General features: G+C 44.9%; 1 protein-coding gene across 2 annotated transcripts; it reads right to left on the reverse strand.

Annotated features, from left to right (window-relative positions):
- Positions 1-18,353: 18,353 nt before the first annotated feature.
- On the reverse strand, positions 18,354-23,798 carry PATE3 (prostate and testis expressed 3; the record flags this gene model as incomplete). 2 transcript variants are annotated; one of them, XM_081843413.1, is made up of 4 exons in its annotated part: positions 23,682-23,798; positions 22,415-22,479; positions 19,235-19,351; positions 18,354-18,493 (listed from the first exon to the last, which is right to left on the reverse strand). In XM_081843413.1, exons 2-4 carry the CDS (start codon positions 22,476-22,478, stop codon positions 18,354-18,356), a joined length of 321 nt encoding a protein of 106 aa, XP_081699539.1. In that variant the 5' UTR covers position 22,479; positions 23,682-23,798. The 2 variants fall into 2 exon arrangements, with proteins under 2 accessions (XP_081699539.1, XP_081699540.1); XM_081843414.1 differs by lacking the exon at positions 23,682-23,798 and adding an exon at positions 23,580-23,628.
- Positions 23,799-27,353: the final 3,555 nt, after the last annotated feature.

A 27,353-nucleotide genomic window follows, 5' to 3' on the forward strand; every position in this document is an offset into this window, starting at 1 on the left:
CCCAGAGGAAAGTAGCAGGACAAGCACAAGTGTGGGCGAGTTAAATGCCCACCATTTGCATCTTAAAAGAGTGAGCTCTGTTGCCATAGAGACAAATGGGTGGGCCTTTTCCTGCCACACCTGGCTGGATGCCATGTCATCTTAGGATGGAGAACAATAGGCCAACAAGGGCTATGTGAGAGTTGTGTGTTGAGATGCTGGAAGCTGGGCACAAGGATGTATCTCACTCTGGGCTGGACGTGGGGTTTCCATGGAAACCTAATGGGGAAGCCGGATCTGTTGTGATGTTAAGGCTGGGAGTCCCTTCATCCTCTACACAGGTTGTATCTATGTGTATATAAAATCATATATCCTAAAGATACCACAGGCTCCATTGACCTTCATTCCAAAGAAACCAAACACTGGGTAAGTGCTGGCATGCTTGGAGTCTCTCACCACTCGGGCAATGGGATTGCATGAAACGACATTGTATGCTCAGGTTTGCTATATTAGTTTCCTGTATTTGTTAGTTAATGAAAGAACACACACAGCACACTTTTGGTGGTTCAGATGAAGTTTGGTTGGTTTTAATCAAAGCCATTTCTTGCCAGAGACAGAAGCAAGTTACGGAAGTTTCAAATGACGCACTGCCAGTTGTATCGTTCTGCTCAGTGTTTCCTGTGCTTTAATACAGAACAGCCTTTGGAGCTATTAATTCAGTCAAATAAATGCAATTCAAAGAGGATCCGGCAGGGCAAAAGCCTCCCTGAAAGTTGTCATTTCTGCTGAACTCCCTCCCACCCCAAGTACTTTTCTGAATATGGATGACAACATATATTCCTACCTTGCGAGTCGAATGCCTTGTGAGTCGAACGTTTTGGCTCCCAAACGCCGCAAACCCGGAAGTGAGTGTTCTGGTTTGCAAACGTTCTTTGGAACCTGAATGTCCGACAGGGCTTCCATGGCTTCCAATTGGCTGCAGGAGCTTCCTGCGGCCAATTGGAAGCTGTGCCTTGGTTTCCAACATTTTGGAAGTCGAACGGACTTCCAGAATGGATTCCCTTCGACTTGAGAGCCAGTGTGGTGTAGTGGTTAAGAGAGGTAGACTCGTAATCTGGTGAACCAGGTTCGCGTCTCCACTCCTCCACATGCAGCTGCTGAGCTAGTCACACTTCTCTGAAGTCTCTCAGCCCCACTCACCTCACAGAGTGTTTGTTGTGGGGGAGGAAGGGAAAGGAAGGGAAAGTTAGCCACTTTGAGACTCCTTCGGGTAGTGATAAAGTGGGATATCAAATCCAAACTACTACTTCTTCTTCTTCTTCTTCTTCTTCTTCTTCTTCTTCTTCTTCTGAGGTATGACTGTACTGTATATAGCCACTGGAACCATCTCAAGAGCTGGACCTTGAAGTCTGATCTCAGCATCCTAGAATACGGTAAGTTGAAAGGTTGATGGGGCCAGAAGGACAGGGCAGTTTTATAGTAGCAGCTAGTTATCTGCCTTGAAAGCACTCTTCCTAGGATAGGGTGGGGAGCAAGGAGCTAAAATAAAGGAAGAGCAATTGATTTCTAAAAAGGCCAGCCCCTCTTGCTCATGCACAGAAGGAAACATATGGGGAGATAATCCAGATAGAGAATCGGTGGGAAGAAAACTGGAAAGCTTCCTTCATAGACTCTCACCTGACTCCAAGGACTTCTCTGGTTCTGTTAGCAGGGAGAAGGGAAGAAATTTGCATTATGGCTGATGGTGGCAGCTGCAGATTGGGAAAGAAGAAGGCCGTGCTGAAATCTGTCCTTCAATTTCTCAGAAGAGCCGCAAGATGGGAGAAGGGGAAAATCTGATTGACAAAAGCACATTGCTTCTGATGTCTTGACACTGAGATTGTTGCTGCTTTAAGCTCCACTCACTATGCTAGCCTATTCATTGCAATATTCACTGTGACAGCAAATGAACTCATTCCACATGAAAAGATCCTCTGATTTGTAATTCTGACAATTCTGGGCACAACCAACCTCAGAACTGACCATGCTGTTTCCTGGAAACCAAAAGAGAGAGAACATAAGGGACCTTATGTGATATAAGGGGCATTCTTTATTAGCGGCTGATCTTTCTTTACAGCCTGAGATCTCATTTAGCAGAACTTTGAATTTTACACATATGCTCATAGCAGGTACCTCAACAGAATGAGCTCAAGTTCTGTGCTGGAATTTTCATTGACACAAGCTTGCAGATGATTAAAATTGAGCAGGAATTTGAACAAAAGTTGAAGAGGGAAAATATCTAAGACATCAGAGTTTTCAAGAAAGTTGGGATATATCTTTCCCAAGAGCCTTTGTGATCTATATCAGTTTACAGAATGAAGGGGAAGGGACACAACATACTTAGATGTAATGATTCTCAGTTGAAAGGATTCCCAACCTTCCATCCTCTCTCTCTGAGCATCCAGTTACACTTTTGAGTGACCAAATCCCTGTTCAGAAGATGCCCACACACAACACAAACAGGTTCAATTAACGTGCATGGGGGGGAGTGCAATATGATACTTTCTAAGCATGCCTTCTCTGTTCTGACCTGACTGCCTGTCAAGTCTCTCTGGTGGCCGCAATTCAGCATGGATCTGAAAGGAGGCCTACTCTGAAGAGGTTTCCTCTTGAATAGAAGACTTCAGTGCATAAACATTTGAGGCTCCCATTAGACCTACTGTGTGGCCACTGACAATCTGTGAAGAGGAGCCTTTCCCAACCATGGGACCCCAGATGTTGTTGGACTACAACTCCCATCATTCCTAGCTAGCAAGACCAGTGGTCAGGGATGATGGGCATTGTAGTCCAACAACATCTGGGAACCCAAGGTTGAGAATGGCTGGTGTAGACAATACTGAGCCAGATAGACCAATGGTCTGACTTCAGCATGAGAAAGCTTCCTATGTTCCAGCTGACTTATGTTTGCTTAAGTGATATGGGGCAGGAGTGTAAGGTTATTGCTTTGCCTTCTAGCATCTATGGCCTGAGGTGAGCACTTCACTCTGCCTAATGGTAGGGTTGGCCCTGATCATTATCCAAGAAGAATCCTGAGGAAAAGAGAAATCTGCTAGCTCCAGTTTTCAGGTAGGGATGGTGAGAAAATCGTATCAGTTTCGACTTCCGGTTGGCGCCATCGTTTAATGGCGGTTCTAGCCTCGAGCTCCGAGGCAGGACTGCTCCGCAAGTTTGGGTCCGACCCGCTACGGCGAGCGGGGGACCCCTAAAATTACAGGCGCGGAAGCCTGTAAACAAGGAGACTCGGCGGGCACCTTTTGCGCCCCTCGATACTGTAAAGGAGCCTTTTTAAAGGCTCCGGAGTGGCATCGGGGAGAGCGCGGTGCTGAGAGTCGCTACCCAGCTTGTGGAGTGAAGCCACGTCGCCATGAACGGAGAGCGCCGATTCCTTCCTGAAATAAAGATTTGACTGCAACACCCGTGAGTAAGATTGAGGGACTGAACGGGACACTAAATTTGAAAATTGGCTGAAAACGGGGAAGGCATTAAACAAGGAAGTCTGCCCCCCCGAACTGCATGATTAGCGAAGCAACGAAAATAGCAAGCTGTATTTGAAGGAAAAACCTTTCACAAACTGTCAAACCTGACATTGGACTTAATATTCCCCCCAATTGGCAGGAGAAGGGGGGAAGATAAAATTGGATATTGTTCCTGCGCGGAAATAATCGTAAAAAAAGACTTTTCACTGCCAAACTCCCCCAGATCGAGCTGCCTGAGCAAGGCACCGGGAAAGGAGAACTGTCAGTCTAAATTGGATACAAAGTAAGGTTTTTTTGGAAACTTAGCTGTTGGACTTTAATAAAGCTGTTGAACTTATGGTTAAACTGAAACATTTGTGGATTTACAGTATCGACTCTTGAACTTTTGGCTCATTGCTCTATGTTTCCCTTGCTTCTTTGTTACTCATTTCCTTTTGGACACAATTGAAAGCTCCCTCTAGAGGGTTTAAAGAGAAACTTTGTACATTGAAAAAAGAAACAGTGGGATTTTCCACTTGCAAGTCTACTCTGTGAGAACGACCTTGAGGCCATGAGTGGCCCTGTGGATGAGATAGTAACTAGACATAAATCAAAACAAGCACAAGCACAAGCACAGAAGAAAAGGAGCTCAATACCAGATATAACACCAGCTGCACAGGAAAAGACAGTAACAGCTTCTATGGAATCTATGACTCAGGCACTGGTCAAAATAAATCAATCTTTGGAAGCTCTGACAAAGCAATCTATAGAACTGACAAAGCAGTCCACAGAAAATTCTAAAAAATTGACAGAATTGACAGCAAGATTGGACTTGAACACGGCAAGCGTATCATCTAACACAGATTCTATAAATAAATTAATTCAAGAAAGTTCTGAAACAAGAAGGATTGCTGAAAGTGCAAAAAAAAAACTGCAGAGGAAACAAGGGGAAGATTTGAGCCGATCAAAAAAAAAGTAAATGAACATGATGCAACCCTCTCTTTATGGGAACTACAGAGAAAGGAGAAGAATTTAAAACTTAGATTGGTTCCTGAGAGTGAGGGCGACAACCTTGTGGGATTCCTTAAAAACAACTTTGCAGAATTTTGGCATGAGGAATGGGGAGAAGGAGAAGGAGTTGAGATTGAAATAACAACAGCCTTTCGGCTAGGTAGGAGGCAGACAAAGAAACCAAGGGACTGTTTAATCACATTGGGATCCAAGGAACAGAGAGATAAAATATTGAATCTACACTACCAAAAAGCCTTGGTGATCCAAAATTCTCAGGTACAGATTTTTAAAGATATCCCTAAATACATTTTGGAGGTGAGAACCCTCTTTAAAGAATTGGTTGATCTGCTCAAGAAAAACGCCATTCCTTTTAGATGGGAATTTCCACAGGGTTTGTCCTTTAACTTCAAAGGAAAGAAGATCAAAATAAGAACAATCCAAGATAAAGAACAGTTTTTGGGGAGACACCGGGAAGACTTGCAGAAAGGAACTGTAGACGAGGAAGAACCAACTGATATTGCTAATCTGTCATTTGGACTTTTGTTACCACCATCAGAAGAAGAACAGAAACTTGGAGCAGTTGGAGGAACAGGTACTTAGTAACAAAATGTCTCTGCAACTTCTTAGCTGGAACTGTAACGGTTTGAACCTTCCCCGAAAAAGACGCCAAGTCTTTCATATTTTGAAGAGAGAGCAGTTAGACTTAATATGCTTGCAAGAAACCCATATTGTCAGGACACACAGGAAATTATTGATAAATAAGAGACTGGGACAGGAATTTATCTCATCAGACAAAGTGAAGAAAAGAGGAGTGGTGATCTATGCAAAAGAAAAATTGGCTCCAAAAATGATATTTAAAGATGAACAAGGAAGATACCTGGCAATTGAAATACAAATTCAAGGAGAAAAAATTCTGATAGTCGGAGTTTATGCACCAAATGAAGGGAAGGCTGAATTTTTTAAGAAGTTGCATGAGACCTTAATGGACTTTCTGGATTATAAAATCGTATTGATGGGAGATATGAATGGAGTCGTCTCCACAAACATGGATAAAGCACAGAGACAAGTGATTTCAAAGGAGGGGAGACTACCAAAGACTTTTTTTGAAATGACTGAAACTATGGACTTGATTGATATCTGGAGAACAAGGAACCCTCTTGAAAGAGAGGGAACCTTCTTTTCTGAAGCAAAAATGACATGGACAAGAATTGACCAAATTTGGATTACTAGCAGCCTGGCGCCAAGAACCAAAAAAATAGAAATCTGCCCAAAAACCTGCTCCGACCATAACGCTGTAAAGATGGAGATGAAATTAACAACAACTGGATCCTTCAGATGGAGAATGAATGACACCCTATTTAAAGATGAAAGATTATTTTGAGATAAATTTGAGAACAGACGTGGATAAAAGAACAATTTGGGACGCTAGCAAAGCCGTGATGCGAGGTTTCCTAATTCAACAGAACTCTATAAAAAGGAAAAGACAAAATGAGAGGAAATAAAAAATTTTAGGAAAAATGAGAGAAGGAGAAAAGAAATTGAGGTCCAAACCAAAGTCCCAAGAGATCTTGAGAGAGATAAAGTATTATCAGACACAATACATGGAATTGATGAATCAAGAAATAGAATGGAAAATAAAGCAAATGAGACAAAAAACATTTGAATCTGCAGATAAATGTGGGAAACTTTTGTCATGGCAATTAAAAAAGAGGCAGAAACTGAATACAGTGACCAGCTTAGAGATGGAGGGAAAGACCATCTACAAACCCAATGAGATAAGTAATTGTTTTCAAAGCTTTTTTAGGAAATTATATGCACAAGGGCCAGTAAACGAACAGGAAATCGAAGAATTCCTTAGAAACTACGGATTACCAAAAATTTCAGAACAGAATAAAAGGATCCTGAATGAGAAAATAACAGAACAAGAGATAGAGGGTGCCATCCAGAATATGCAACTGGGAAAATCACCAGGACCAGACGGCTTGACCGCCAGTTACTACAAGAAGCTGAAGGATTGGTTAATACAACCTCTAAAGGAAGTTTGCAATGAAATTATGGAGGGGAAAAAGGCACCTGAATCGTGGAAAGAGGCTTTCATCTCACTTATACCGAAATCAGAGACTGAAAAAAACCAGGTTAAAAACTACCGCCCTATATCTTTACTCAATGTGGATTATAAAATTTTTGCAGACATTTTGGCAAAAAGATTGAAGCGAGTGTTACTAGGGGAGATTCATAAGGACCAAACTGGCTTTCTCCCAGGGAGACATATGTCAGACAATGTGAGGAACATTATCGATATTTTGGAGCTGTTAGAAGTTGACATTAATAGAAAGGCTGTTTTGATTTTTGTGGATGCGGAGAAAGCCTTTGACAACATTTGTTGGAGCTTTATGAAAAAGAATCTCCAAGGGATGGGGGTAGGCCAAGGTTTTGAAAACGGTATAGGTGCAATATATTCGGAACAAAAAGCAAAGTTAATTGTAAATAATGTGGTAACGGAAGAAATACCTATAGAAAAAGGTACACAACAGGGTTGCCCAATATCTCCTCTACTTTTTATATCAGTCCTGGAGGTTTTGTTAAATATGATTAGAAAGGACCAGTTGGTTAAAGGAGTTCAGGTCGGAGCCAGACATTATAAACTAAGAGCATTTGCAGATGACCTAGTTTTGACTTTACAACAGCCAGACATTAGTACCAAAAGAGTGTTGGAATTAATTGAAATATTTGGTCAAGTAGCAGGATTTAAATTGAATAAACAGAAAACAAAGGTTTTGGAGAAAAATTTAACAATGGAAGAAAGAGAGAGGTTTCAGAGTGAAACAGGTTTGGAAATAACAAAAAAAGTGAAATACCTGGGGGTAAATTTAACATCTAAGAATCTGAATTTATTTAAAGACAATTATGAAAAATGTTGGTCAGAAGTAAAGAAAGATTTAGAAACATGGTCAAGGTTGAAATTAAACAAATTCCTTCCAGTAGCACCTTAAAGACCAACTAAGTCAGTTCTTGGTATGAGCTTTCGTGTGCATGCACACTTCTTCAGAAGAAGAAGGTTGAAATTGTCCTTGTTAGGTCGAATTGCTACTATTAAGATGAATGTATTGCCTAGAATGCTTTTTTTGTTTCAGAACTTACAAATTCTGGACAAGATGGATTGTTTCAAGAGGTGGCAGAAAGATATATCAAAATTTGTCTGGCAGGGCAAAAAGCCCAGAATTAAGTTTAAGATTTTAACTGATGCAAAGGATAGAGGGGGATTTGCCCTGCCGGACTTAAGATTATACTACGAAGCAGCAGCTTTCTGCTGGCTGAAAGACTGGCTACTTCTTGAGAACACAGACATCTTAGATTTGGAAGGATATGATAATTGTTTTGGTTGGCATGCATACTTATGGTATAACAAGGCAATGGTGTACAAAGGTTTTTAAAACCATACTGTTAGAAAAGCATTATATAATGTTTGGAGCAGATACAAAGATTTATTGGAAACTAAAACTCCCAGGTGGTTGTCACCAATGGAAGCCAAGGGGGTGAAAAAACTTAATATGGATTCTAAATGGCCAAAATATTGTGAAATCTTAGAATATGAAGGTGAAAGGGTAAAGCTTCAGAGTTACGAAAAACTAAAGTCCAAAGTTCGAGATTGGCTGCATTACTATCAGATAAATGAGACATTTAAAGAGGACAGGAAAATAGGATTTCAGAAGGAGAGGTCAAAGTTAGAAACGGAACTGTTAGAACCCAATACTAAGAATCTGTCAAGAATGTATAATTTGCTGCTTAAATGGAATACACAGGAGGAAACGGTGAAATCAGCTATGATTAAATGGGCACAGGATATCGGTCATGACACTAGGTTTGCTGACTGGGAACAGTTATGGACCACTGGTGTTAAGTTTACGGCATGTAATGCCTTAAAAGAAAATATAATGAAAATGATCTACAGGTGGTACATGACCCCAGTCAAGCTTGCAAAAATTTACCATTTGCCCAATAATAAATGTTGGAAATGTAATGAGAATGAAGGTACCTTTTATCACCTATGGTGGACCTGCCCGAGGGTGAAAGCATTCTGGGAAATGATCTATAATGAAATTAAGAAAGTCCTTAAATGGACATTTACTAAGAAACCAGAGGCTTTTCTCCTGGGCATGGTTGGCCAATTGGTGCCAAAGAAGGATAGGACTTTCTTTATGTATGCTACTACTGCAGCAAGAATTCTTCTGGCAAAGTATTGGAAGATGCAAGAACTACCTACTCTTGAAGAATGGCAGACAAAGGTGATTGACTTCATGGGACTGGCAGAGATGACCGGCAGAATTCGTGACCAGGGGAAAGAGGCAGTGGAAGAAGACTGGAAGAAATTTAAAATATATCTTAAAAACTGTTGTAAAATTGAGGAGTGTTAAGATGTCAAGGGGTAAGAAGCAGAGAACTACAGCTGTAATTAACAAATTTATGGGAATTTAATGAAGGGAACTAAATGGATAAATTGACTAAAGGGTTGCTAAAAAATTTTAAAATAAGGATGCAGCGAAAGGGAGGTAAGGGGAAGTCGATTGAAAGAAGTTACAAGAAAATAAGATTATGAATTTATTTATGTTTGATTTGTTTATGTTTGTTTGTATTTTGTGATGTGTTTGTTTTTTAAATATGTGTTTTAAAAACTGAATAAAAATTATTATATAAAAAAAAAGAAAATCGTATCAGTTTCCACTTCCTGAAACAATATGTGACCTGAAACCTAGCTATCCTTCAAAATTTGCACTTTTCTGAATGATGTGTTGCAAATCCTGGGGGGGAGCGACATGTACAAAAAGGTATATCTTGCAGAGAAGCATGCCTGAAACAGGCATATATTGTTGACAGCAATGTGCAAAAATGCATTGTTTTAGGAGTAATTGCTGGGATATTGAAATGCAGCACATTTTTGTGAGGCCTTATAAAAAACAACAACCCGATAAACTAATGTGGATATAGGGTATACTTGAGCTTTGATGCTGGGGAGAAAATGTATCTCTACACTTGAGGGAGGGAATTGATTGTTAAACCACTTAGGTTTCATAATGTCAATACAGCCAAAAGAGGAGGCAAAAGCTGCGATCCTACACCCACTTACGTAGGAGTAAGTCCTATTGAACTCAGTGAGAATTACTTCTGTTCATGCATGTATAGGATTGCACGGAAAGGTGCTACAGACTGGAATCCCCCTCCTTGGTATTCAAATCAGTCAACTGTTGGTTTCGCTCTGACCTCTCTAGAGGTGGACATAACTTCTGGGACATAACCTTCAGAACCAAAAGGGAGGCTTGCTGAGAGCAAAGGTACCGTATTTTTCGCTCCATAGGGCGCACCTGACCATAGGGCGCACCTAGTTTTTAGAGGAGGAAAAAAATATTCTGAATAAAATGTTGCCCTAAAATATTTAAAGCAGCAAAGCGGGCGGCTCCTGTCCGCTTTGCTACTTTAAATCGAGCCTCAGAGGAGGGTAGGAAGGGGAACTATGGCTTATCTAAGTCCAGTTAATAATGCTGAGCCTGACTTATGACCATCGAGATTAGCCTGGCTGTCTCAGTGGAAATCTGGGGAGGCTGAGGTGGACTTTCCAGTGGTCAATGTGTGGTTGTGTCTTCCTGCCCGGCATCTATTTCCTGCCGTCTTTCCCCCCTGCACCCCCGCACCTGCTTCGAGGGAAGGAAGCGGAGCCATGGATCCTCTGCTCGCAACTGCAGTGGATTCCCTCCACTTTGAAGCAGGAAAGTGGGAGAGGAGCTGCTTACACAAGTGTAAGCTGCTCCTCTCCCACTTTCCTGCTTCAAAGGGAGCCCAGGAGGAGGGAATCCGCTGCAGCCGCAAGCAGTGGAGGATCCATGGTCCCTTTCCTTCCCTCCTCCGTGATTGCTTTGAAGCAGGAAAGTGGGAGAGGAGCTGCTTACATGAGTGTAAGCTGCTCCCCTCCCACTTTCCTGCTTCAAAGCAATCACGGAGGAGGGAATCCGCTGCAGCCGTCAGCAGCGGAGGATCCATGGTTCCCTTCCTTCCCTCCTCCGTAGTTGCTTTGAAGCAGGAAAGTGGGAGAGGAGCTGCTTACACGAGTGTAAGCTGCTCCCCTCCCACATTGCCACTTCAAAGGGAGCCCGGGAGGAGGGAATCTGCTGCCGCTTCCCCCGTCTCCTGCAGAAGTCGCACGCTCTTTAAAGGGGCTGCGCGGCTTCTCCTGGCTTTTCTGGGAGGTGGGGGGGATTCCCCCACCTCTTGGAAAAGCCTGCATGAGCCACGCAGCCTTTAAAGAGGGCGCCGCTCTTGGGGGCTTTTCCCCGAGGAGGGAGAAGGGACTGATGCGGCCAGTCAGTCCCTTCTCCCTCCTGGAGAAAAGCCCGCAAGAGCGCACGAAGCTTGTTTGCAGCTCTTGGGGGCTTTTCCCGCCTGCCTCCCCCCTGCATTCGCTCCATAGGACGCACACACATTTTCCCTTGCTATTTAGGAGGGGGGAAGTGCGTCCTATGGTGCGAAAAATACGGTATTTTCACTGAGACCCAATTGGAAGCACCCTCATGGGAAGGCAGGGGTGGGGAACCTCAGACCTAGGGGCTCCCCTAAGCCACACCCCCTCTCCCCAGGCCACGCCCCTTGTCAGTCCTGCTCCACCACCACCCCATAAGTACTTTTGGCTGGCCAGAATATGTCCTTCGATTGTCACAGTGCTGCTTCTTCACCCTGATAGAGATGCGTGTAGATGCCTTCAGCTTTTGTGTAGCACAAAATGTATGAACCACGTTTGTTGTTCTGCCCACTTTTGCCTCTGGCCCTACTAGCCGCTGGATCCCTCAGGCTGAATATTGTTCCCCTTCCCTGCTGAGTCAACCCAGCCATGCCTTTCCTTGCAGTCTTACCAATGTAAACGTTGCTCGTGAAACATGCCGCTCCCTGCCCAGCCCAACACATTTCTTCTCCCACGGGACAAGGCAGCATTGGGATCGGCTTGTCACAAGAGTAGCACCACATGGCATTTGCTAATAAAATAAATAAATAAATAAATAAATAAATAAATAAATAAATAAATAAAAATTTATCATTTATACCCCGCCCATCTGGCTGGGTTTTCCCAGCCACTCTGGGCAGCTTCCAGCAAAATATTAAAATACAATAATCCATGAATATTAAAAGCTTCCCTAAACTGGATTGTCTTCAGATGTCTTCTAAAAGTCAGGTAGTTGTTTATTTCTTTGACATCTGGTGGGAGGGCGTTCCACAGGGTTGGGGCCACTACTGAGAAGGCCCTCTGCCTAGTTCTCTGTAACTTTGCTTCTCACAGTGAGGGAACTGCCAGAAGGCCCTCGGAGCTGGACCTCAGTGTCCAGGCTGAACGATGGGGGTGGAGACACTCCTTCAGGCAAAAGAGTGAGCAGAACAGACATAGGAGAGAGAAGAGAAAAATGGAGAGACAAGAAATCAACACAGAGGGCTTATCATACACTTTTTGTTGTTGAAATCTGTTTGTAACAGGGAGATTATTATTTTTAAGCGCCATTTGGTAGAGTGAAGTATGAGACCCAAGTTCAAACCTGAGATAGGTAATGGGGAAGAATGCCAAGGCCCTTCAAAAAATGTACAGTGCTTCCCAACCCAACAGACTCCAATTGGGATTGTCTGGGAAGTGTAGCTCTGAGAAGAATTTGAGCCTCCTAACAACTCTCAGACACTACAGTTCCCAAGATTCTTTGGGGGGAAGCCATGGCTATATAAAGTGGGATGGTACTGCTTGAGTGTGAATGGTTCCTGTAACTGACAGATTCTTCCATCCCATTACATATGCATGTCATTGGTGGAATGCATGTGGGTGTTGTCAGTGGCGGGCAGGGAGCAAAGAGCCCCTATTAAAACAAGAAAAGTCAATCTTACGCTTATATAGCAGAAGCGGGAAACACAAAATTTTAGTTAAGCCTAACACAGGATTTACAAGATGTTATGATCTTGCTCCAAGACCAGAAACACTTTCCAGTTTTCAACTTACCAGTGGAAAAGCTGAGAAACATCCATAGCTCCCCAACCAGAAACTTGTTCATCTTCACCTGTTGGGTTGCTGACATTGCTTGCCGTTGTTTTAAATGATGAGTAAGGTCTTCCTAGTTGGATTATGAGAACAGAAGGAAAGCCTTTGTTGGATCATATCGAAGGTCTGTCTAGTCCGGGCTCCTGCTTCGCACAGTGGCCAGAGTGATGCCTCCAGGAAGCCCACAAGCAAGAGAGGTGATTGCCCTCAAGGACATGCTGCCTGCATTTTATAGCCATCACAACTAGCATCCATTTAAAGCCTTGGCCACTAGCCTAGATGGAGGTTATCACTGCTTCACATAGAAACAAAAACACACCCTGTGAATAAGTGCTTCCCCTTGGCTGCCCTGAATCTCCCTCCCTTCAGATGATGATCTCCATCAATTGAAAAATAAGACAGAGAGTAAAACAAAATAAACACAGAATTGTGGGTCACGTTTAGCAAATCCAGCTGACTAATTACCTCCTGGGACGGTCAATCCTTAACTAGCCTGGGGATGATCTCGGAGCTTGAACATGCAAGGGATAGCACAGTGCTGTTCAAAGTGTGTGCTTGATGCACTCAGGATTTCGCCTGCCTGCCTCCCTCCCTTCCTTTCAGCAGCTCTTTTAATGGGATTTCCAGGAGAGCTCTGAAGCAGCAAACCAAGAAAGAGCACAGGAATGTCCAAACTGATTTAAAATAGGATTGGAATCAGGTGTGCCAACAGGCTACAGGTTCTCTAGCTTCTTCTCCCACTCCCAGCACACGGTGATGGGAGCACAGTAGTTGATGTTCCCCCTTAGATCATGCTGAGCCTACATGGGCAGGTAGGCATTTATAATATCAATGCTCATAGGCAGCTGAACACCATGGGTTGCAGGTTCGGTTCGCCCACCGAAGCCATAAAAATCAAGTGCCCTGGGATCCTCAGACAAAGGGCAGGATAGAAATTTGATTGATTAATTAATTAATACACCTCTGGAAATGCTGACTAAATAATGGCATCTTCTCTGCTGGGTTGCAGTATTGGTGGGGCAATTAGTACAAAGGTAGCCCTTTGCTAGGTCAACAATCCCACATACAGCTGTAGTATTGTGTCACATTGCAGGGCCTAGGTGTGGTGTAGTGGTTCAGAGCAGTGGACTCGTAATCTGGTGAACCGGGTTCACTTCCCCGCTCCTCCACATGCAGCTGCTGGGTGACCTTGGGCTAGTCAAACTTCTTCGAAGTCTCTCAGCCTCACTTACCTCAAAGAGTCTTTGTTGTTGAGGAGGAAGGGAAAGGAAATTGTTAGCCACTTTGAGACTCCTTCGGGTAGTGATAAAGCGGGATATCTAGAGCGTCGGTGGCAAAGAGCGGGATATCTAGAGCGTCGGTGGCAAAAATCTCACTCCGAATCTGACTGGACACAGGTTAGAGCTCAACGTCGAGCCTACCAAGTGGCGATAGCGACAGCAAAGAAGACTTTCTTCACCGCCTCAATTGCATCTGCAGAAAATAGTAGCAGGAGACTTTTTCAGGTGGTTCGTAATTTAACAGAACCACCTTTACCACCAGGGCTTTGTAAAGACCCCAAGATCTCCTGCAACGATTTTGCAAAGTTTTTTGCAGATAAAATCACTCATATTCAGAAGGAGCTAGACCCCACCGTGGGAGCAGGGCTGGGGCGGGAGAGTGCTAGAGCTCTGTCTGGTCAAGTTGCATGGAATCAATTTCAATCCATTACCCCCGAGGATGTGGACAGGCTGCTTGGACGTGTGAAACCAACCACCTGTCTCCTTGATCCTTGCCCATCCTGGCTAATAAAAGCAAGCCGGGAAGGGCTGGGCGATGGGCTCTGCGGGGTGGTGAATGCTTCCCTCTATGAGGGAACATTCCCTGACCCGCTGAAAGAGGCGGTCATTAAACCGCTTCTTAAAAAACCATCTTTAGACCCGGCCAGTATGGCCAACTATCGCCCAGTCTCAAATCTTCCATTCTTGGGCAAGGTGATTGAGCGCGTGGTTGCTGAACAACTCCAGGCACGCCTGGAGGATGCGGACCATTTGGATCCCTTCCAATCGGGATTCAGGCCTCATCATGGGACTGAAACTGCCTTGGTCGCGCTGGTTGATGATCTCCGGCGAGCTAGGGACAAAGGTGAGAGTTGTTTCCTAGTTCTGCTGGATCTCTCAGCGGCCTTTGATACAATCGACCATAACATCCTTCTGGACCGTCTAGAGGGGCTGGGAGCTGGGGGCACTGTTATACAGTGCTTTCGCTCCTTCCTCCTGGGCCGTGTTCAGAAAGTGGTGGGGGGGATGAGTGTTCAGACCCCTGGGCCCTCACTTGTGGGGTGCCTCAGGGTTCCGTCCTCTCCCCCATGCTTTTTAACATCTATATGAAGCTGCTGGGAGAGATCATCAGGGGGTTTGGACTGGGTGTCCATCAATATTCAGATGATACCCAGCTCTACCTCTCTTTCAAATCAGAACCAGTGGAGGCGGTGAAGGTCCTGTGTGAGTGCCTGGAGGCGGTTGGAGGATGGATGGCGGCTAATGGATTGAGGTTGAATCCTGACAAGACAGAAGTACTGTTTTGGGGGGACAGGGGGCGGGCTGGTGTGGAGGACTCCCTGGTCCTGAATAGGGTAACTGTGCCCCTGAAGGACCAGGTGCGCAGCCTGGGAGTCATTTTGGACTCACAGCTGTCCATGGAGGCACAGGTCAATTCTGTATCCAGGGCAGCTGTCTACCAACTCCACCTGGTACGCAGGCTGAGACCCTACCTGCCCGCGGACTGTCTCGCCAGAGTGGTGCATGCTCTAGTTATCTCCCGCTTGGACTACTGCAATGCGCTCTACGTGGGGCTACCTTTGAAGGTGACTCGGAAACTACAACTAATCCAGAATGCGGCAGCTAGACTGGTGACTGGGGGCGGCCACCGAGACTACATAACACCGGTCTTGAAAGACCTACATTGGCTCCCAGTACGTTTCCGAGCACAATTCAAAGTGCTGGTGTTGACCTTTAAAGCCCTAAACGGCCTCGGTCCAGTATACCTGAAGGAGTGTCTCCACCCCCATCGTTCTGCCCGGACGCTGAGGTCCAGCGCTGAGGGCCTTCTGGCGGTTCCCTCATTACGAGAAGCAAAGCTACAGGGAACCAGGCAGAGGGCCTTCTCGGTAGTGGTGCCCGCCCTGTGGAACGCCCTCCCATCAGATGTCAAAGCGATAAATAACTACCTGACATTCAGAAGACATCTTAAGGCAGCCCTGTTCAGGGAAGTTTTTAATCTGTGATATTTTAGTGTATTTTTGGTTTTTATGGAAGCCGCCCAGAGTGGCTGGGGAAACCCAGCCAGATGGGCGGGGTACAAATAATAAATTATTATTATTATTATTATTATTATTATTATTATTATTATTATTATATCAAATCCAAACTCTTCTTCTTCTTCTTCTAGATGCAGACTGAAAGAGCAACACCGAATCCCCACGCTGGGTGGAGAATGAGGTATGATCATGTCAGTGCCTTTTTTAAGGGCAATGATGCAACCCTCTCCCAAATTGTTTCAAGGGAAAGGGGTTTTGCCATTGTTGCAGCTGATGGGCTACTTCTTGTTGTTGTCTCTTTTGAAGGCCCCGCTATTTCATTTGGTTTTTTCTTTTCTGATATGTTTAATTGAATTGCATTACTGCAGTGGGATCACAACTTACACTGGTTTGACTCATGTAATTGCAGCTTTACATGGATTGTCAATAAATAAATAAATAAATAGAAAAGAAAAGGCAAGAGACGCTTGCTTATGTATTTATTTTTATTGGATTTATATGTTAGGATATAGTTCCATTCCACCTTAAAAGGGTACAGGCATGACTATTGTGTGTCACATGCCTGTTTACATTTCCAGCACAGTCTGCTGGGAACTTCCGTTTTGTATATTGCTTTTGCTTTGCTGTTTAGCTGGACACGAAGGGAAACAGACATTTTTTTCCCCCCCTTTGTTCCTGAACTATGCTGAATAAATGCTGTAAATATGCTTACACATGACTCTGTCCGCCACTTCCGTTGTGATAAGATTTATGCACTCTGCTGATAGAGCATGCACAGCTTCTAAACATATCTGAGGCTCTTGTCGCTGATTGGTACTCTTCCAAGGGATCGCTGTTCCAAAGGTTGCTGTTCCAAGATGATCGCCCGGCTGCTGGCCAATGGCTGGAGCCAGCTGGGGGCCTTCCTGATGCCCCGTCTCCCCAGCAGTATCCCATACCCAGAGATCTCAGGGCGGTTCACAGAACAAAATCAAATTATAAAACCACAATATACATAATCAAAATAGAAACAACAACCCAATAACACTCCCCCCCCCAAAAAAAGAACCACATTCTAAAAGGGTGTTGGATGTCAATCAAATCAACAAAAGGCCTTGTTAAAAAGGAAGGTTTTTGCCTGGTGCCTAAAGGTGTACGATGAAGGTGCCAAGCGAACTTCCCTGGGGAGAGCATTCCACACATGGGGAGCCACTGCAGAGTAGGCCTGCTCTCTTACTGGGCTCTGGAGGCTACCACAAGATCTCTGGAGGCTCTCATGAGATCTTGGACAGCAGGAGAGGATCCAGGGGTTGTTCTGACTTAGCACAATTTTGCCTTTACATTCAACCCTGTATATACTTTAAAAACACTATAATCCACTTTGGGTATGATTTGATGGGAAAGGGCCCAAGGGGCCTGTAACACAGATTATTTTAGAGTTTATTTTTGTAATCCCTTCTGAGAGCCTTTTTGCCTAAATGGCAGGGTAAAAATGCTGTAAGTAAAACCTCAGCGCCTAGGACTTGCCGATCACATGGTCAGCAGTTCGAATCCCCGTGGCGGGGTGAGCTCCCGTCGTTCGGTCCCAACGCCTGCCAACCTAGCAGTTCGAAAGCACCTCCGGGTGCAAGTAGATAAATAGGGACCGCTTACCAGCGGGAAGGTAAACGGCGTTATGTGTGCTGCGCTGGCTCGCCAGATGCAGCTTGTCACGCTGGTCACGTGACCCGGAAGTGTCTGCGGACAGCGCTGGCTCCCGGCCTCTAGAGTGAGATGAGCGCACAACCCTAGAGTCTGGCAGGGGTACCTTTACCTTTACCTTAAGCACATAAAATAGAATGGATAGCTCAGCTGGTTAGAGTGTGGTGCTGATAACACCAAGGTTGCAGGTTCAATGCCTGTTTGGGATGGCTGCATATTCCTGCATTGCAGAGGGTTGGACTACTAGATGATCCTCAGGGTCCCTTCCAAATCTACAATTCTGTGATTCTATGAAATAAATGAGAATCCACTCAACACACTCATTTGCTTTCTTCCCCTCTTGGACAACATATACTTTATTTTGCAAGTGTTCTCTCTTTATACAGACAAAAAAGTTCACAGTGTTGTACATTTAAGTATGGTCAGCCAAAAGCACAGTCAGAGATATTATTGCTGTCTGTTCAACAAAGGACTTCAGCTCCTAGTCATGCCATATCATCCACTGTCAAACAAAGTAAACAGAAAGGTAGGGTTTGGACGCAATCTTAGAGAACTAGTGGGGAGGGCAGCACTATGGAGTTAACACCAAAACCTGCAAATAATAATTGCATAAATAGCTCTTGTAAAACATTATTAAAAGGTTTGATCAGGGAGCGAAACAGCAGGAATAACCTTTTTATCAAATTCCATAAAATTGTTTCCACGTTGTTTTTAATAAAAGTTACCGTTTGAATATTTAAAAAACAAAACAAAAAACAAAGGACTGAAGGATGCAGACATTAAGTTGCCAGAAAACGGAGGGACAGAGAAGCTCCAGAACATCAGGCTAAGCTTAGTAAAGCTGCCAGATATTATTTTTATTACAGTAATCTGTTTGGCAGCAATAAGTATACTTTATGTAGTCGATGCTCAAGTTGGTGACTGTTACACAAACTGAAGTGCAACCGCGGTGCACTCGCCTGATATTTCCCCCTGCAAATGAAAAGTGGGAAAGAGGAGATTACAGAGGATCTGCATGGAGAATCCCTGAGTGTCGGTACATGCTCATCATTTCTATGCATGACTTGTGTTTTCTATGCATGACTTGTGTTTTATAAGCTTCCTCCATACTGTGTTGAAATATGAGGATAGGTGGGGTTTGTCTGTGCTTGATTTTGCTTGTGCATGCATGTTCATGAAGCAGATGGGGAGTATTAAAAATAATTGAAAAATTCTATTAGTCCTGTCTTCAAATGCTAGGACAGGTGTTTATGCAACAACAGCAACAAAGAATTCTGAGCAACAGGGGTGCCAACTTGAATAACATATGAGGGGCAAGTAAGCTTCATCCCACATAATCGATCACAAGATGTGGCACACTCACACCATTTGATTTGCAATGCCCATCAACTTGGGGAGACAGCTCCCTCAAATATTTTATGGGGGGGGGGACTAAGGGGACCTCAGCCCATAGGAGTAGGCTCCTATGCTGGACAATGTAGTTTGTTAAGGGTTTCCAGGAGTTGTAACTCTCTCAGGGTGACTACAGTGCCCAGAATTATCTGACGGAGGAAATGTGTTTAGTATAGTGTGCTTTCAGTACATTAATTCACATTAAATTGAATTTTGGAATGGTTACATTTCAAACTACTAGTTCTCGCAAGCCTGCTTCTTTTAATACTTCACACAACTCTAAGAGTAAATTGCCCAAACAATTATTTCCCACAGAATCACCTTTGGAAATTCTTTGAATGAAGCAGAATCTACTGGGAGAGACATCACAGATTTTATGTTTTGAACATGTGTTATCTTTTCTAACTCTGGTACATTTATGGCATTTAAGTCCTCCAACTGTATGAGCAAACAGAAAGGGGGAGAATGTGAGGTCAAAAATATAGATATAAACATACCAAATACAATCCATCTTGAGAAAATGGTCAGACAGGCCAATGGCTTCAGATGAGTTCAGAAGGATCTCATAGAAGTCTTGCCACAGCAAGCAGTGGTGAGTTAAGGCTGGGGGACAGGCAACTTTTCCCTAAGGGGAATATGCAGATGGGTCAAAAGCCCAAGGAGGTGGTAACACCAGACCCCCCCCCCCAAGTGTCCCTATTTTCCAGGGACAGTCACATATTTACAGAAGCCATCTTGGTTTCTGATTTGGTCCCAGCACGTCCTGCTTTTCCTTACAGCATCCCTATTTTCATCAGTGAAATGTTGGAGGGTATGGATTTATCCAAACCCCCGAGCCATCTGAAGACAGCCCTGTATAGTTTTTAATGTTTAATGTTTTATTATGTTCTTAAATATGTTGGAAGTCAGTCAGATGAGCGGGGTATAAATAGGAAAAATATTATTATGGAATAGCACATCCCTATTTTCAGCAGAGAAATGTTGGAGGGTATGTGACACCCTCTCTCTCTCTCTCTCTCTCACACACACACACACACACACAAACAAACAAACAAACACACACACACACTCCCCAAAATGTCTGCACCCCTGTGTGAGTATCAGCTTCCACTTGCACCCTGCCTCCCTCCCACCTCCTGCGACCCCCCTTCCTTACTAGCTTGCCTCCAGCAGGCCAGGCCAGATGTACCAGAGGGCCACACAGAGAAAGGTTCGCACTTTCAGAAGACACCGTACAAGGAGAGGAAATGCCCATGTAGAAGAAGAGGAGTTTGGATTTGATATCCTGCTTTATCACTACCCTAAGGAATCTCAAAGCAGCTAACAATCTCCTTTCCCTTCCTCCCCCACAACAAACACTCTGTGAGGTGAGTGGGGCTGAGAGACTTCAAAGAAGTGTGACTAGCCCAAGAACATCCAGCAGCTGCATGTGGAGGAGCGGGGAAGCGAACCCGGTTCCCCAGATTACGAGTCTACCGCTCATAACCACTACACCACACTGGCTCACATGTGACTCTGGGCAACTGGAAACAACAAAGCATGCCTTTTTTCACCGCCAATACTATACAGATATACAAGCTAGGTTCATCTTGCCTACACTACATAAATTCCCAGGTCACACAGACCAACTTTATACCTCTCTGCTGCTTGAAGATGAAAACCCAGATGTTACATATTCAGTTGCTAGATTCTGTGCTGCCATGATGGATATTTGTCGAAGGATGATTTGTTCCACAAACTAGGCTCAAAATGCAAGACCTTTGCTCCTTCACGCTCCCTCCCTAATAGTTGCTTTGAACAGTTTGTCCTTTCTATCTTTTTAAGTATGTATGATATAATCACCTTTTAATTACTAGGATGTGTGTTTTTTTTATCCCTTATGTGTTTTAAATCTTATGTGTTCAGCTTATCCGTATGTTTTATCTTATGCTGGTCTGTGACCCAAATAAAGTTTGATACCAATACTGAGAAAGGCTGAGCGCCACATGTGACCTGCAAGGCATGGATTGCACACCTGTAAGTTAAGGGAATGGTTCTGCCCTATAGAAAAACATTGGGACACTTGTCAAAAACTCCTTGTTTTGCAGAGAGGCAATGTGGTGTAGTAGTTACAGTGTTAGATCAGTGATGGTGTTTGCTGTTTTTCAGCTCAAGCCAAATAAAAGAGAATAATATTACCACAACAGATCCTAGCTGAAGTAAAGGCCACAGGAAGTTACAGAGGCTAAAATTTAGCTCGGAAGTATCTCAAGGAATTCTTAATCACAGTAGGCAGCAATGATTTAAGGCAGCGATTCTCAACCTGTGGGTCCCCAGATGTTGTTGGACTACAACTCCCATGATCCCTGAACTATGGCCTTGCTAGCTAGGGGTGATGGGAGTTGTAGTTCAACAACATCTGGGGGCCCACAGGTTGAGAAAGGCTGATTTAAGGGGTTGTATATGTATGTGTGCACATGTGGGTTTATGTGCAGATACACAAATACATTCTCTTTCACACACACAGGTATAGATCCCTCCAAAAATGTTTCCCAGAGCACCTTACAAACTATGTCAACACATATACAGCAGCGGAGCAAGCTGATTGGGCGCCTGGGGCGGCACACATGCAGGACCGTTCACCTCTGAGGAGTCCATAGCTGTCAACTTACAGATTTGAAAATAAGGGACCAGCAGCCTCGAAAATAACGGATCAGCAGCCAAAATAAGGGATTTTCCGGGCACAAGTATGTTCAACTTCTGTGCCCTTCCGAGCCAAAGGCAGAAAGCCCAGCCAGAAGCCAAACGAAGCCTCATCAATAAGGGACAGCAGCGGGACATGGCACTAGAATAAAGGACTGTCCCGCCAAATAAGGGACGCTTGACAGCTGTGGAGGAGTCTGCTTGCCTCCTGCCACTCTGCCACCCTACAGCTGAGGGAGAGGCAACGGGTGGACTGTTTGGGGCAGCGCAGAGCCTGCGGGAGCTCAAGTCACCACGTCCCTCCCAGGAGAAACGTGTGGCTCAGGCAGGCTGCAGGCCCTGCGGTGAGTGCCGCCCACCATTTTGTCACTGCCCTCAGTGGGGACACCCAGGGCAGACCGCACCCATCCCTCTTGCTACGCCCCTGCACAGATATAATACTAAAAAACAACAACATTAAAACTCTTTTGAACATTTTAAATTTCCATTCCTTAAACCAGTATGAAAAGCCAACATAAGTCATATGAAACTATATGAAACATTTGAGGAGGGTGCTTTAAAGAGAGGCCATTTAGCACCATAAGTTGGAAAGGGACCTCGAAGACATAGTGGATAGTGTCCAACAAAATTGCCCCTGGAGCAGGCCCAGTGAATACAATACACTGAAGTTAGGCATCATGACTAACTTCTCTGTTGGTTTCAATGTGTCCACCCTATGACCTAGTTGGGTGCCATGTATCAGCTTATAGAAAGAGACATTGAAATCCTCTCAAGGGGCTGTACTGGGGGAGAAGCGATATCCCTGCCTTTAGGACTTACCTGCTGCTAAAGAGAGTATTATCAAGAAGCCAAGAGCCACAATCTTATTCATCGGAGCCTTCATTCTAAAAGGATCAGATAGAAAAATAAACCCATCAATCCAATGCAGAAAGCATGCAAGGTATTCAGTATCTTAGATTCGACTTGTACAGGCTAATAGAAAAGTTATTTTTTACCCTTTCAATTGTTTAGAAATCTTTTTTTAAAAAAATGAGAACATACTATTTAATAACACTTTTCCACTTCAGTTTGTGGATTTTTTTCGGGGGGGGGAGTCATGAAAAAGAACCAACAATTTAGTGCAAATTTCTCCTATTACGCACATTTAATGCAATTTCCCCCATTTTTTGGCAAAGTGATTTCCCCTCACAAATACATTTTGCATGTTATTTTCACTAATATATGCATTTATATGCACAACTGACCCCAGTTTCTGATTTTTGTACGCATTACTTGGCATTGCAAAATTCAGAAACTTGTGCAAATTTTGAAGGATTGCTTTCTTTGGTTTGCACATAGCTTTAGAAGGGGCAAATTTGGTGAGCTTGCCTTTTAATGGAAATTTCCCCCCCATCTCTAGTAAACAACAGCTCTGGGTCTTCCATCTGCATATGTGGCTAATGCTGGAGCCCCAAAGTGACTGCAGAGATGTCATCTACTCCTTTGGAATTCCATGGAATTCTAGTCAATACTGATCCAGAGCAGAACTCCATGGCAGGTTGTGAGATCCATCTCCACAGGAGCGGGGCTCATCCTATCGCAGAGGATCTCTTGCATACCCTGCTTCCTCATTAACCCCTGCTTATATCCAAAGTAGTGGGACACGGGTGGCGCTGTAGGTTAAACCACAGAACCTAGGACTTGCTGATCAGAGGGTCGGAGGTTCGAATCCCCATGACGGGGTGAGTTCCCGTTGCTGGGTCCCAGCTCCTGCCAACCTAGCAGTTCGAAGGCACGACAAAGTGCAAGTAGATAAATAGGTACCGCTCTGGCGGGAAGGTAAACAGCATTTCCGTGCGCTGCTCTGGTTCGCCAGAAGTGGCTTAGTCATGCTGGCCACATGACCTGGAAGCTGTATGCCAGCTCCCTTGGCCAATAAAGTGAGATGAGCGGCGCAACCCCAGAGTGGGCCACTACTGGACCTAATGGTCAGGGGTCCCTTTACCTTTATATCCAAAGTAATCAGACATCAGGCAACATCACTTCTGTTAAAACTTGGAGCCAGAACTCAAAGAGCAGAATGGATAAGGATGCAACCATATCTCACCTGGTGGCAGTAAAAGCCACTTGCTAAGCACCTCTCAGTCCTTGCCAGAAAATAGCAGGCAACGTTCTCCTCGAAGTTTCACTAAAATCCAGACAGGGGTCTTAGATGCTTCTGCTGCTGGGAAGGAAATGCATCGAAATGTTCCACAGACGACGGGCATTTGGTCTTTGATCAAACTGAGTTTCTCACTGGGAAAAGGTCAGTGCATGGGCAGCCCAAGCTGGTGGAATTTTCATGAGGCCACAAAGTGCACCATGACCCGTTGGGTGGAGGACCTCTAGTAAAGATCAAATAATGAGGCCGTGGGCTGGTTGGGCCATTGGTACATTGGCTAATATTTACAACAAAAGGCTATTTTAAAAGCCCAGCATTCCAGGCTGTGTAGGCACTATCCAGGGGTCAGCAAACTTTTTCAGCAGTCCACTGTCCCTCAGACCTTGTGGGGCGGGGGCAGACTATATTTTGGGGGGGGGGAATATGAATGAATTCCTATGCCCACAAATAACCCAGAGATGCATTATAAATAAAAGGACACATTCTACTCATGTAAAAACACCCTGATTCCCAGACCGTTCGCGGGCCAGATTTAGAAGGTGATTGGGCCAGATCTGGCCCCTTAGTTTGCCTACCCATGCACTATCCATTTAAAGCAGAACAAAGGCACAATCTGCCCCGCCCAAAGAATCCTGGAAACTGATGTTTGATATTTGAAGACTCTGGCAGGAATGAAATACAGTTGTACCTCAGGTTACATACGCTTCAGGTTACAGACTCCGCTAACCCAGAAATATTACCTCGGGTTAAGAACTTTGCTTCAGGATGAGAACAGAAATCGTGCAGCGGCGGCAGCAGGAGGCCCCATTAGCTAAAGTGGTGCATCAGGATAAGAACAGTTTCAGGTTAAGAACAGACCTCCAGAACCAATTAAGTTCTTAACCCAAGGTACCACTGTAAATCTTACGACGTAGATAGGATTGGCTACAATAAGAAACTGGGGAAAGGCAGCTGAAGTAAGAAAGCCTGTTGAAGGGAGGGAAAGAAGTCAGTGCTTGGCAGAGTGTGGGGAAAGAATGTGGGTGAATGACTATTAAATTTCACTGTATTTTGTTCGTTTGTATTAAAGGAAAAACCAATAAAAAGTGTATATATAAAAAAAGAAAGATTGCCCAGAAGGGATGTAGTCCTCAGGCTAGAAAACATTCCCTACACCTGCGTTATAGCCTTCTCCAACCAGTTGCCTGGTCCTCCCCCCAAACTGGGGAAATTAGCCTTGATCTAATTTGTTAGTACATAATTGAATAACCCACACCATGCCTTGCACTGTGGGCCACAATTCACCCTCTGGAGTTAGGGACCATTCTTTGAGGTAAGGTCCTTCCTTGATGGCAGAGCATTCGCTTTGCATGCAGATGGTCCCAGGTTCAAAACCAGCATCTCCAGCTTGAGCTGGTTATTTCCCGCTGTCTGAAACCTTGGCATGCTGCTGCCAGTCAGTGTATGCAGTAAAGCGCTAGATGGACCAATGGGCTGACTTGCTAAGAGGCAGCTTCCTATGCTGTATCCTGGGTTAGCCCCTCTGCTAACTCAAAGGAGACTATTTTCTTCCAATCTGCCCTCCCTCCAACATCCTCCCTCATCACCTCTCCCACTGTTCCAAAGATAGGATTCATCACCCAGTCATCCTCCAGCAACACCCTGTTCCTGCTGCTCGGTGGGAAGCAGCCCAGATCCCTGAAGCCCCTTTCCATTATCCATGGCACAATCAGGCTAGGCATGACTAGCAAAGGCTGAGGAGAGGAGGGTTAGTGGCGCAGCATGGGGAATCTGAGGGGGGCCATGGCCCCAGGGCACATTTTTGGGCTGCAGAATGAACAGGCGCCCCCCCCCATAACAGGCCCCCTCATTGGAGCCTGGCTCTGCCACATGAGAAGAGTTTGGATTTGATATCCCGCTTTATCACTATCTGAAGGAGTCTCAAAGTGGCTAACATTCTCCTTTCCCTTCCTCCCCCACAACAAACACTCTGTGATGTGAGTGGGGCTGAGAGACTTCAGAGAAGTGTGACTGGCCCAAGGTCACCCAGCAACTGCATGTGGAGGAGCGGAGACGCGAACCCGGTTCACCAGATTACGAGACTACCGCTCTTAACCACTACACCACACTGGCTCTGCGAGGCAGCTTCCTCATGCCCCACCACATTAGTTCCAGGTCAAGCCTGACCCAGAGATGTAAGTGTCAGAAAGGCGGTGTTGTCCATCTCTGATTCTAGGCCTTGCAGCTCCATGCTCCCTCCTGGTCATGCCTGACCCAGGGGTGGGAGTGGTGGGCTCCAGTGGGTGAGTGTGCCTCCTGGTGGCAAGCCCCACCCCCAGCTCGCCCCCACCCACACCACTGAGTTGGGGGCATGGCAGCAAGATGGTGATGGCCCAGCTTGTTGCTGCTGCTAGGATCATAGCTGTCAACCTTCCCATTTTTTCTGGGAAATTCCCTTATTCCAGCACCGTTTCCCGCTGCTTCCTGCTGCTACCCCAGATTGTTAGATATCCCGTAGACAGGTGATATAGCTTTTTTAGACTTTACCGATTGGTTGGGTGAGCGTTGCTCGTCCCAGAGAGGGAGGAAGGAGTCAAAAGATGCCGAGGTTGGTTCAAAGAAAGAGTTCTTTATTTCTGCTCTCTGGAGCAGCAGAAAGGCACTTGCGTGGTCAGTTCACAGCAAGCCCAAAGAAAGAGAGATTTCACACAGTATATATCCCTTCCAGGCCCCCTCTCCCCCCTTCCCCAGGAATCCCGCCTCGTAAGTTCATACACGTAAGTTGACATCCACGACCATAAACAGATGTTCCTGTTCTGGTACTCTTATCTTGGGGTTAAGAGGGTCACTCAGCTATAGGAGTTTCCCTTGATGCCATCTCTATCTCCAGGCGTGGGGGCTGACAGACCCTGTCTTGCAGAGTCTGTGCTTCAGTGTATCAGGATATTTACAACCTACAAGATAAGGTAAGCCCCAGCTCTGCCGTCCCGTATCCACTTCGGAACTAACAAGGCCATCCATTAAGCGTCATGGACTGATAAAGGAGAGGGCTTTGTTTATACAGCTGGGTTCCTGTTATACATTGGCTCAAGTGCTCAAGTTAATGCTTTTTAGCTAATGGACCCTTGGAGAAGGAAAAATGGGGATTTGGGGCCCGTTTCAGACTGACTGCACAGTCAGGCTTTAGATTTGGGAAACCCATTCCTTCAGTGAGGCTGCTGATCCCTTATTTTCGAGGCTGCTGATCCCTTATTTTCAAATCTGAAAGTTGACAGCTATGGCCTGGATGTAGGAGGGGGGTCGGGGTGGGAGAGGAGAACAAAGAGCCTGCTGTCTTGCAAGCCGCCTTGATGTGTTTTATGAAAGCAGGAGTTATAAATATTCAAATCAATCAATAATTGAATCTAGCCGCTTGGTGTTCACAGCGCAGGAGAAGAGCACTGCAGTGCAGATTTTTGCCTTCTATGGCAAAATTCGTAGATCCGGCACTGCCCAAAGGATTCCTCAACCCTCTGGAGCAGATTTTTTTTTGGGGGGGGTGATAGGGGCTACAGGTGAAGATATTGCCTTCTTTCCCTATTTCAGTGATGCAAGCCACGTGACACCACTCTTTATCTTGTATGAACAGTTCATTTCATT

This window comes from Podarcis erhardii (assembly GCF_964252035.2).
Source record: "Podarcis erhardii genome assembly, chromosome: 16".
Lineage (NCBI taxonomy): Eukaryota > Metazoa > Chordata > Lepidosauria > Squamata > Lacertidae > Podarcis > Podarcis erhardii.